The sequence below is a fragment of the Poecile atricapillus genome, chromosome 3 (genome assembly GCF_030490865.1).
Source record: "Poecile atricapillus isolate bPoeAtr1 chromosome 3, bPoeAtr1.hap1, whole genome shotgun sequence".
In the NCBI taxonomy this organism is placed as follows: domain Eukaryota; kingdom Metazoa; phylum Chordata; class Aves; order Passeriformes; family Paridae; genus Poecile; species Poecile atricapillus.
Genome location: NC_081251.1, coordinates 22,512,544 through 22,525,440, shown reverse-complemented (window position 1 = coordinate 22,525,440; position 12,897 = coordinate 22,512,544). Strand labels below are relative to the sequence as shown.

The following is a 12,897-nucleotide window of genomic DNA, read 5'->3' as shown; positions in this document are numbered from 1 at the left end:
AACTGCAACAACAACAACAACAAAATAACCCCAACAAAACACACACAGACACACACACACATACAAAAACACTGGGGAAAAAAGAGTCATTTTAGATATCATTCAGTAACAAAACTTAATTCTCCTTTCTGATTTATTACAGATTTATAGTAGTTTTCAAATTATTTTAATCTTTGAATGTATTATGTACCAGGAAATTTTACTGGATTCTTAGCTTTATCCGTGGTTCTTTAATTTTCACTTCCTTTCCTCCTTTCATTCCTCAGAGGCACAATGGTCATTTCAATATGCATGGTACAAAAAGCCAGAAATTGAGGAAGAGATCACAGAAATGGCCTGATTTCACCAACAAAAAGAAATCTTTTAGGAAAGTCAATCTATTCTAGCTCTATTCCTTCATTTTCAAAAAGAACAAACACATAAATATCAGGATCTAGGAAGTAAGGTATGAAATTTATTGAGAAGACATGATCTTCTCTGAAAAATTTCTGTGCCAAGAAATTAAATCAATAAGGCTTTGGTAGCCAAGGTTATGTCACATTTGTTTATGTCAAAATTTATTTTGCATGTAGAAACATAAAAATAGGTACCTGTTTGAATCATTCAGCAGCTTTCTCTCTTCTTTTTAGTCAAATTAATGCTCTATACATTACTTAAGCATTAAAGAAACTATTCTTTTTCTGCCTCACTTGCAAATCTTCCTTTTATTTCAGTCACTTATTGGCTATTTAGCCCCTTTTAATAGTCTCCTTTTTTTAATGTCCAGACCCAGTATTCTTCTTGCTTTGATTTACAAATCCTTTTTCCCTCAAATTCTCCTTTAAAACACATTTTCATTGACAGGCTTTCAATTATGATTGAGAAGAGAAGGTCTACTCCTACCCCTTTCTGTTGTCTTAATTAGCTATTCAGTTATTATCCTAATTAGACTGTAAGTTCCTTGTGTTATGCATCTTGCCAACCTATGTGTTTTTGAATCTCCATATGCATTTACAGTATGCAAATAATCCCAAATGATAGTAGGATTAAGTAAAGATGATAAAACAGATAAAAATAAAATGCTTCTCTTCTGATCCTTCTATGCAGAAATATTTTTAATAACTATTGCTTTGGCTTTCATAGTCACATTATCAAAGCCACCTGATGAATTTTTAATTTTTTATGTCAATAAATTGTATGGATGACATATTTTCTTGTGGGTTTTTAATTATATGTTTTAATATCAAATACTGCTGGCAATCAGAAAAATTTTAAAGCTTTCAATAAAATCTTACTGACCAAGGAAAATACAAGATATTTGCTAAATCCTTTGGCAAAATATTAAATAACATCCAAGATTTAGGAGAAAATTCCTATGCCTTTAATTTTGAAAATTGGTAATTGTCATTAAAAATATATATTATTAACTGATCATGCATGAACCTTGGAAGGTCCATCTGTCAACAAAACCTTCTGAATTTGTCACCTGTAAACATTCTGATTCAGAACAAAGGAAAAAAACCCAGAAAGGCTACTATGATGTTATTAATGCTTCCTAGTTTAGGATAGCCTTTAAACCTATAAGAATATTTCTTTTCAGTTTTGTTTTTTTTGGTTTTTTTTTGTTTGTTTTTTTTTTGTTATAAGAATAAGTGAAAGAAAATAATTGTTCAGTATTTTTAGATTTGTATCACAAAGAGTCTAAATGTTTTTATGTGATTTTGTGCCCAGTTCTTTTTTAGTCTTCTTCTGTGCACACATTTTCAGAGCCAGGTTCTCCAAATCAGCTCATAATAGGTGTCCCTGCTAACCTTCATCCTTGTTTGGCCTGGTCCTGAAGTGACACCAACAAGAAAAAAAAGTCAGAAAACCCAAAACAAAAGCCTCTGCTGCTTAAATGCCAGACAATATTCCATTCCATTTCCTTGGATAATATTTTGTTTCTGTGTGTGCATATACTTAAGGGTCCTCAGTGGGTAGAGAAGAGCTGGATTTGCTATGGCAGAAACAAGGATGGTTATTCACGCGTTTGAAGTGAAGCTTCATTAGTAATTGATATTCTGTTCATCAGCTGAAGGAGCTTGTGGAGGGACACTACGTGGGACAAGTGGAACTATTTCAAGTCCACACTTCCCTTCTGAGTATGAGAATAATGCTGATTGCACCTGGACCATATTGGCTGAACCAGGAGACACCATTGCTTTGGTCTTTACTGACTTCCAGTTAGAGGAAGGATATGACTTCCTAGAGATCAGTGGAACAGAAGCACCATCAATATGGTAAGTCAGAGATCTTGCAAAGATCTCACTTCCTGTTTTTCTTTTTTTGGTGCCTATCTGAACAGATATCAGAGGATATTTAAGATATTTTCTACCTGTTAGTAATGACCATTTTTTTCTTTGTTTTTTTGGTCCTTTTCACCTTTCAGAATGGGAAAAAATCCAGTTTGCTTCTGTTTCTTTCCACATCTTTGTCCTTCCTCTTATTTTCCTCCATCTACCAGAGTTATATTTGTAAGGTATCTTATCAGTGAGCATTTAATTAATGTTACATATTTGAACTTGGTATAAGAACATTTTCTGATGTTGTGTCTTGAATGACTTATTATGGTATTGTATTTCAGCAATGAAAGTAGTGAGTAAAAGTCAGCCTGAGTAAGAAAGGAAAATATAGACAGCTAATAGATGACATCTTATTCTAAATTGGTGGTGATTCAGTCTTACTACATGTACACATGTATGCAAGCATTACTATCTGATGTTAGCTGATTTTAAAACTGTTTGCTTAGTAATATTAGGGATTAGTAATTGTAATACTTAATCTACATTCTCTGCCCTAAGTAAAAGATGGTAGTTCTGCCCGTGGGAATGGATTAAGTTGTGGAACAGTTTGTATTATGATTTCTTTGCAGCCTACATATGCAGGTTTTTCATCCTTTCCATCTCTGAGAATGTCTTGTGCTTGACATATGCACTATCGCTACAAAATTTAGCATAGAAAAAATGTAGACCTTCTCATAGATAACTGATAGTTATTACCTTCAGAATGCCTTTCTAGAGACAGAAAGCAGTCCCACTGTTATTTTAATGTCATAACAGGCTAGGCAGTGCAATATATTAATTATTGTGAAGTTCTAGCTAGCATTTGATCATTTGAAAATCTATCAATAAAATCTATCAGTAAAAATGTGGGGTAACTATACATGGCAACTATGTAAAAACCTTTGGTTTAAAGACACGTAGATCTATGTAACTGATGCCAAGATGATTTTTTTGCCTTTTCTTTTATATACCTTTCATATAACTTTTATGTATCCTCAGTATTCTTAGCATGTGTACTTGTAATTCCTTAAGTCTGATAACTTAGCATAGCCCTAGTATTCTGTGAGGGCAGGAGACCAAACATCCTAAAGGCCTCACTGTAGGAGCCTGGAGGGCCCTATGCAATTTTGGGAAACGAAGGTCCTCTCTAGAACATATCCTGTAGAGATATGGCCCATCCAGGGGGGAATTCCTTGTATGGGGGAATATCACACCATTCATCCAGGCCTCCCATTGGGGCATCTTTGTTAGAGATGCTAATTTGTAAGGTCTATACATTGTATACACGTGTTCATGTTGTGTGTGCATTGTGGCACATTCCACCTTGGTGAAATGGTGCACCATAAGGATCCTTATTAAATACCAAGCTAAAAACCCTTTATCCCTTATCCATGTCTGACTCTCAGTTTTTTAAGACCAGGAAAAGGCATCATCACAAGATTACCCTCTAACATTTCCACATGAGCAAAAGTTGTGTAATGGCAGTCAGTGAAGCAGCTTGATATCAAATTAAGTGCTCATGTCTGTCTGAGGTACACAGTCTAAGTACCCCCTTGCCTCTCACTCATGCACAGACATGCACAACAATCATCAATGACAAAGTTTTCTTCTTAGGACTTCTAAGGCTCAGAAGCTGAAATCGTGACGAGGAAGAACTAACACAATTTTTCTACAGAACATAAAAATATGTCCATTTGATTTTTTGTTAGACACTCTACTAGACACTTCACAACATACTTGTGCTTTTCATTTCTGGTAATAGATGAAGAATATGAGCAGAAGGCATTGGAAACTTTCTGCATTGATCTCATGCAATATTGATCAGCTTTACATTGGAACAGAGATATAATAAGAATTTTATTTCTTCTAGAATTCAATATCAACATTTTTTTTTTGCTTTCTGTGGTATGCTAGAGATCATTATTTAGCACTAATCACTAAAACCTGTATTATTTGTGTGTTCACAATAAATTAGCAACAATAAATATTGGATAATAATATAATTTGGGTTGGAAGCAACCTTAAAAAGATCATGTAGTAATACCCCTCTAATATGAGCAAGGACATCTTTTACTGGATCATAGGTTGCTCAGTCCTGATCTTGAATGTTTCTGGGGATAGGCACTCACCACCTCTCAGGGCAACCAGTGTTTCCAGTGTTTCACCACCCTCACTGTCAAAAAATGTCTTCTTTATATGTAGTCTAAATCTACTCGTTAAAATCATTACTCCTTGTCCTATCAAATCAGGTTCTGCTAAAATAATCTCTTCCTCTCTTTATTATAAACCTCCTTTAAGTACTGAAAGGCTGAAATGAGATCTCCACAGAGCCTTCTCTTTCCAGGCTGAACAGCCACAATTCTCTCAGCCTTTTCTCATATGAGAGGTTTTCAAGCCTTATCATTTCTGTGGCCCTCGTCTGTACTCAGTTGAACAGGTCTTTCCTGTGCTGAGACAGAGCTGAATGTAGAGCTCTAGGTGGGGTCTCACCAGAGCAGAGCAGAGGAAAGCAGAGGGTCAAAATCCCCTTCATTGCCCTACTGGATGTGGTGCATTTGATGCAGCCCAGCACACATTTGGTTTTCGGGACCACATGATGCAAGCTCATTTCCAGTCACCCATTAGCACCCTCAAGTCCTTCTTGGCAGGGCTGCTCTCAGTCTGTTCATCCCCCAGCTTGGATTGATATGAGGGGTTGTCCTGACCCAGGTGCAGCACCTGGTCAAAAAAACAGGGCTTTTTTGACCCTCGTGAGTCCATGGGTCCACTTTTCAAGCTTGTCCTGGTACCCCTGTGTTACATTCTGCTGCACTGAAGGGAGGTTACAGCCCCCAGTGGTTGACATGGAAATCAACAAGATGGGTCTCCGCTTTGTTAAACTCAGGAACCCAGTTTTTGGGGTGTCACCAATACAGGAACCAACTCAGCTTAATCCAGAGATGGAGAACCCCAAACCAAGGCAGGCTTTTGGGTTTTGGTCGCAGCAAGGGAGAAGCCCCAGGGGCACAAACAAATATGGATACAATAGGAGGGGTTAATGCAGAATACAATGAATTGCAACACAAGAAAGGCAGAACTCGGGCAGGCTGAAACCCTATGAGTGATTTTGGGGGTGGAGCAATTTTTCCCAGGCTTACAGGGCACATCCCCCGAGGCAGAGGGCTGGAATCCACTCTTCCCTAGGTTTAAACCTACATCTCTCAGTTAAACACTACTTATCTAAAATCAAATCCTCGCCTTTTTTGGGCAGGGGTACTCCACACCTCTGGATGGCATCCTATTCCTCAGGTGTGTCAATATACCACACATTTTGGTGTCATCAGCAAACTTGCACTTTATCCCACTTTCTATGTCATGGATGAAGATACTCTGAACAGTACTGGCATCAGTGATACCAGTGCAGGATTAGTACAGGATCACTGATTAAAGTCTGGAGAAGCTGTGGGGAGTTTTTGTAAGAAATGTTTAAAGGATTATTGGAAAATTTGGAATGAAGCTACACATTTAGCTATATTTAAGCCAGAACAGTTACCATAGCGACATTAGAGCCATGCTAAATGCAGTGCATTCTGTAATATGCTAAAATCAGCTGTGTGTCTAAATGGGAAGTTGTTCCATACTTAAAACTAATGGTCTAGGGGTGTTATCATCTAAAAATGTGACTTTTTTTAATTGCTCCCTTTTATTGTATCTGGCATCTTGTCAACAGCTTTAGACATTAATTCTGTATTAGGAGTCTCATATTCCATTAACACAGTCTGGTGATTAGGATTGTTTTTTCCCCTTAAAGGAATACTTGCTGTAGAATAAGTAAAAAAAGACACATACATGAGCACCGTAAAAGCCAGGAACAGAGAAGAATTAAGAAAGTAATTTCAGACTGATTATTCTTTAGTGTTTTTAGTGTATGATGCAATATGTCTGGATTACCCTCTCCAAACATATCAGCAAGGTTCAAAGCAGTTCCAGCACGATTGCGGTAAAAAAAGACGGACATGTTTCTTTAAGTAAAGCAATGGAAATGCAAGAACAAGTGGAATCTAAATGCTGAAGGAAAACAATCTTATGTAGCTATAAAATATGTATGTAAGAGATTTTATGCTATAGTAATTATATTGATTTTACATCTTACTCCTACATAAAAGATTTTTTAATATTAATTATATGCTGCATGTTTCTAAACTTGTTTTATAGGATGTTCAGTTAATTTCCTTTTTATATAGCTGATCATTGGTTTGTTTTCCAATGCATTGCTAAGGAAGAAGAAATTTGTTTACATTTTCTTATTTTTAAAATCACTCATAAGGTCCATCCTAATGGATGTTTATAAAACATCAATTTAGTTTATAAAAGAGTTAAGAGATATTTCTTTTATGTACATGATATGGTTAGAAGGTCTAAAGCTATTCAAGGTTAATTTGTTTGGGGATTTTTTGGTTTGTTTTGAGTGTGGTTTTTTTGTTGTTTTTTTTTTTAATTAGAAAGCAGTTATGTAGCTCTACATCTTGAATGAATATAGGCGATCACATTTTTAATTCTGCTTTGAATCAATAAAGTGTCAACAGGCTTTAGAAGAGGAACATCAGTGCAAAATTAATGTGAAGGACATAGAAAAGATTTTTTAATCTATAAAATAAGTGGAAATATCAGTTAGACTGTAGGCGAAAAAAAAACTTTTTGAATTTGAATAATTTGTTTAGTTTGCTATTACATAACAAGTTTTAGATGTAAGTTTATTTTGAGTTGGTAAGCTATTGCTTGCAATGCCACAAACAGTACTTGTGGGAACATAACAGAAAGACTGACTCTGCTATGTGTGGAGCCTATGTCCAAGTCCATCAGATGGTTGACCTTTTGGGTCTGAAGGGCTCCTGTGTTTTTAATTATTAGAACATTAGAAACAAAGCAATAAAAAAATTCTGAGCATTGAATGTAACTTTTAATATACTTCCAAACATGTCCTTTAGACCTCTGATTAATTTATATGGTACATAAAATTAAATCAAGGTTGGATCTAAAGAGAGTATTAAGAAGTATCTTAAGTATCTTAGAAATCCAGACTTTAGCTGAACACAGTTAAAGTTTTGAAAACAGAATTTTCACACCTTTGAAATAGAATTCTATTTCTTAGGGAAAGGATCCTATTAAAAATCTCTTAGTCTTTCCCAGGACTCCTCTTTGACATGGAAGTGTGGGTTTTTTTAATTATTATTTGTAGGTTAGGTAAAGCTGGACAATTCACATGGGCAAAGATAGGTCCAACTCAGGCTTTTTCATGTAAGTGTGGCTTGGCCATAATTTTTACAAGATCATCAAATTATCTTAAACTGTTATACTGTGTATGAAAGGTGATTGTGATACTAAGAACAATTCTGCAATTATTATTTTTTTAACGTGGAATCCTACTTTTGAACAAATGTTGTTCAATTTTTTTTTTTCTCTTTGCTCTTACAATACTGATTTTATCTTACTGTGCTCCAATTTAAACCCAAAATTAATATTCTTTACTTTTTTTGTCAGTATTTACCAACACAGGAGAATGAACTACACTTCATACTTTTTAGTCTAAATTAATTTCCTAATACTATTTAAAATTACCTTAGGGTTATTCTGACTTCCTTATAAATCATTTCAATACCATAGTGAAAGGCCATAAAAATATATGTGGATATGAGAGTGATTTGGAAGCAGCACTAATGAATTGCTATAATCTTGGCATACAATTTGACATAAGTACCTGGAGTCGTCTGAAACTCACTTCTTGTTCCTGTGTTAATGAATAACTCCTATAACAGCTGGATACAATTTTGTGTTCCTTAGCTAAATACACCGGTCCAAACACTCAGATACATTTAAAAATAGTAGGATTTCAATTTGCATGCTTTCTGTGCTGTTTATAGATCTGTTGTTATCTTAATTACCACCCTCCTTGTGAGAGGCCTATGGCAAAGTAATGCATGAGGTAATGGAGTGGCCTAGATCACCTTTTCGATAGACACCTATGGCTAGATCCAGACATCTGAGCTGTGTTTAGCTCAGAATTACATAATTATACAGCTAAAGAGCACCATCTATTGGTTTGCTGATGAAAGATGTATCGCTTGTGGATCACCTTCAATAAAGTAGCTCTACACCAGGAAAAAGCCTTGGGACATAGTTGTGCCTAATAAGGCACTATTTTTTGTTTCTTTCTCCATCAAGTGAGAAAAGATATGCTATGGCCATGCAACAAAGGGAAGGCAGAGCCCAGCTTTTTAATTTAAGGAATCTATTAATTTTTTATTAATTTATGTGTAATTGCTTACTTTTTTAGCCTCTTTAGAGTTATCATGACCTTTTTTTGTCTCACCAGAGAATATCTGCAAAGTTATATTCTAGTCTTGGAGTTACTGATAAAGGGTTCTCTTGCTGTCTGATAGTTTTTGGGAGCTCTTGCCTTTCTCTAGCTTTTAACTGGATTTCCCCTATCAGCTGTTTCGGTTAGGAAAACAGTAAGTACAAACTTCTCTACTGGATAACCTGTCTGTCTGACCAGACACGAGCAGTTTTTTTGCAGGAAAATAAGTTGCATAGTTACCCTCAAATTCTTGCTATTGACTTTCATGTTGCAAAGTTTTCTGTTACCATGTGAAAATTACATAATCTATGGCATGTAAAAATTAGCAATAATTTTATCTAGCAGTTGAATCCAGCCTATTAAATATATATAACAACAAAAAATGTTTAAAACTGATTTACCCTAGAGCACTATTCCACTCTAAACCCCCAAGATACATTGGAAGGACAAAGAAGTTTTAAGGTGAGTGGCTAATGTAGATTGTTTGCCTGTATGAAGAACTTTTTAAGACTGAAAAATATAGTGATCCTGACAGTACATTGCAGACTTTTCAATTCGTAATATGTTTATATACCTGGTTAGAATGAAATTTCTGTTAATTAAGTACATTTTTGCTAAAAGATTTCATCCTTATCTAATTCATTCAAACTCTTGCTTTGGCAGAAATCATCAGAAGGGATTTACATATTGAAAGCTGAATAAATGATTGAAAAATCCCCAAAATAGGTAATATGGAAAACACTGTGTCCCTTTAAAAGGCTCAGTAGAATACATCTCTTCCCCATCTTCTGAGTCCTCTCAGACCTTTGGTACTGATGCTTGTCTCTCCAGGTTTCTCCTAGCTGTTTTTTATTGGCAATACCTATGCTCCTGCTGCTCCCTTCGCTCCCACAAATGCATCCTAATTCTGCATCCTCCCTCAGCACTTCTTGCTGTGTTCAATGATTTTAGTTTAAAATCTGTTAAAATTAATCCCAAAAAAGAATGGACAAATCATTGCTTATCCTGGTTTCTGGCAGATAAAGGGTTGAAAAACATATACTCCCAGTCATTTTTTTTAAAAAAAAAAAGTCAACCATGTGTTTTAGTCATAATCAAAATGGTGTATCACAAGTTTGCAAACAAAGTGCTCAACTTGAGTTCCTGTGGAGTTGTGTGATCTTGACGAGAATGTCTCACTGGTCCCAGAGCAGTTAAGCAAGTTTCAAGAAGGATTATCCCCACTCATGTATTAGGAAATTTATACAGAAAATTGTCAGAGTGTTTTGCATAGGACATCAGCTGTGTGTACTAAACATGTCATACAGGCAACTGGTGTACTCTAGTTCTAAAAGTATTGCTCTCCAGAGTCTTTTAAAATTCCCTGAGTGGGAAATAGCAAATTTTAATTCAGTGTCTATAGCCAGTTCTTCTTTTTTTAAAAGCAGTTACTAAACTCAAACTTACACAGATAAATAGCTTCTTCACTCCTACTGTTTTCAATAATAAGGATTAATAAGCTGATATCATCGGTGATATAACTTATACTTGACTGTATTTATCAAAATCGTCACATTCCAAAATGGATCTTCTTCAGGCATTCAAATGTCTACTTGGAAAAATGAATTATCCACAGTTGTAAGTAAATTGTTAGCAGGCTTGGAGACATACAGTGAACACTTCTCAGAATCTTTGGAGTCTATGGAAGTTAAAAAAAAAAAAATAAAAATAGTGTGGATAAGACAGTTCACCATCTCTGAAATTTATGTGGGAGAGAAGATGAAACCTAACTGTGGTTAAGGAAGCAAAGCTTAAGGGAAATTGGTATCTTAAGACAGGGTTACATTTATTTCCACCATCCTGGGCATTATCTTCCTTTTGCTTTCAGCATCCTAGTGACTTTTTTTTATTGTTTTGATACAAGGAACATGTCTGGTTGTTGTGGGGTTTTTTTTATTATTTGCATATTAAATAATGTAGTACGTATTATATAAGGAGATGAGCCTTGCTATTTGCTGTGATGAACCTACAGATTCTAATTGTTGAAATGGCCACAATGAAGAGAAGAAAAAAGAGTGAAAGTAGTGGTTTCAAAATTAGGCTGAGATGTAGCATCCAAATTCGTGTGTGATCTCTGAGTTGCTGGCATGGCACTGGAAGAAAGAAAGTGTTGGAGAGAATAAGGATGACAGTTTTCTTTCCCATTATATTGTATATATGTATATGTACATATATGTATATATATGTGTATATATATGTATATTATCTTGATATTAATCTGATTTTAAAAAATAAATTGTATAGCGTCCTGCTGCAAAGACAAATCTCAATAAATGTGTTGTTTCTATTATCTCTCATAGAAATCTTGCAAAAGTTCTTAGGCTTGTATTTGAAGAAAGTATATCTGAAATGCATCACTTATCTCTTGTCATTTTTTTTCATGCTAAATAATATATATAAAAATACATATTAGTATCTGCATGCATAAAAGTATGTTCAAGGTTTTGCCAGGATTTTGACCTTAAAATAGATAGGAGGGTAAATATACTTCATGCTAATAGTAGTGACTGAACTCATATAATCTCTTGCCTGTGTTAGCTGTAAGGACACAGAGGCCACTTAGCTGTTAACACCAGCATGTGAGTCGTGTATGAAGTGAGAAGTACAGAGGCACTAAATTGACACTTAATTCACAGAACACTATTGCTTTCTTTGCACCTATTAATTTACAGCCTACTGTGCTGAAGAGGCATAAAGGCTTCATTCATAGCAAATCACAAACTGACAGGAACATAAGAGTGAGAGAACTCACTTAAGGAAGCACTGTGACCCACAGTATAATTTTCTACTGCATTTAAAAGAATGTAAAAAAGCACTAGATTTTTTTTAAAATTAAGTATGTGAGCATGGTTTAAATACATTAAAAGAGAGCTCAGATTGCTTAAAGTACCACTGCTTTACTACCATTCTAAATAGATTTTATAACCATGGGGATTCAGTGTGCTCCTAAAATAGCCTTCTACTAGGTCTGTTACATTATTCTAGAATATATATACCATTAGCTTCATTTACTGACTAAATTCTTAACATTGGATTCCGAAACATATCCTTTAATGATGAAACAGTTCATGCCAGTGTAGTCAGATTAGAAACTTTTCTTAGAGATATTCATGAATTGATAAATTTCTTGGTTTTGCACAGTATTTATCAATGATAATGCAGTCAATCTGAAAAGTAAAACAAAACATACAGATATTTTGACTTCTGGAATGTTACATTAAATTATTCCTTTCCCTTCCCTTTTGCCATACAGCCCTGCCAAGGATTCTAGGTTTGTATGCAATAATCACAGTAGCTCTGAAAAAAACCACATCTACTCACTGATTTAAAAAAAAACAAACAAACCAAACCAGCAAAACAAAACAAAATGCAAAACAAACAAACAACCCCCCCCCAAAAAAAAACCAAAAAAAAAACCCAAAACAACAAATCTACAAGCAAACAAAAATCCAAACCAATTGGAATTTGAACTGGAGCGTTCTAATCTCTATTTCTTTTGAGGTTTGCATTACCACATGAGAAGGAAAAAGTTTAATGTAGAAAATCTTGCTGTTAATGTGTGTCTGCATATAAATATGAAGTCTCAAACTTGTTGAAGTAATACAGTTCATCTGGTGAAATCACAATTAACAAAGATCAATATTGGGACTACTAGATCTGTCTGGAAAATAAAAAGACAGTTATTCCCTGGACTTTAGACCAAATTCTAGTTTTGATACATGCTTAGTTTTGCAATAATACTAGAAAATAAATCAATCGTGGAGTAAATTTACCCTGTCACGAGCAGTGGCCTCTTTTGGATGGTAATTTACCAAACTGCTCTTTTAAAGCGCTGTAGTTTTCTACCTTATATCTCAAATATATTAGAATTTTAATATTAATTACTGCCATTTTCTAGAAGATAAAGGGAGTTTTAATATACCCTGAGTTTTTTGACATATGCTTTCAAACACCCAAGTATATGAAAAATTGTTTGGTAGTAATTAGCTTAGTTGAATGTGTTCTTACTTTCCAGCATATAAAATTATCTGAGCAATTATTTTAAGATATTAAACATTTTAGGAGAAGAATAGAATTTTATGATGTAAAAATCAAGTATGAATATAGGTCTGTTTCATTTTTTTCCTGGATATACTGAAAGTTGCTAAAACATGGTACATGACAACTAAAACATTTGTTAGTAGTTTGGGTTGTTTTCTTTCCAGCAATATCTGCCAGTGT

General features: G+C 34.7%; 1 protein-coding gene across 1 annotated transcript in view; it reads left to right on the top strand.

Annotated features, from left to right (window-relative positions):
- The window catches only part of CSMD1 (CUB and Sushi multiple domains 1), a 1,087,660-nt gene that overhangs the window by 568,693 nt on the left and 506,070 nt on the right, over positions 1–12,897 (top strand). Inside the window, exon 5 of the mRNA XM_058836707.1 lies at positions 2,051–2,258. Within this exon, the coding sequence (XP_058692690.1) occupies positions 2,051–2,258 (208 nt within the window). The remainder of the gene's footprint in view (positions 1–2,050; positions 2,259–12,897) is intronic.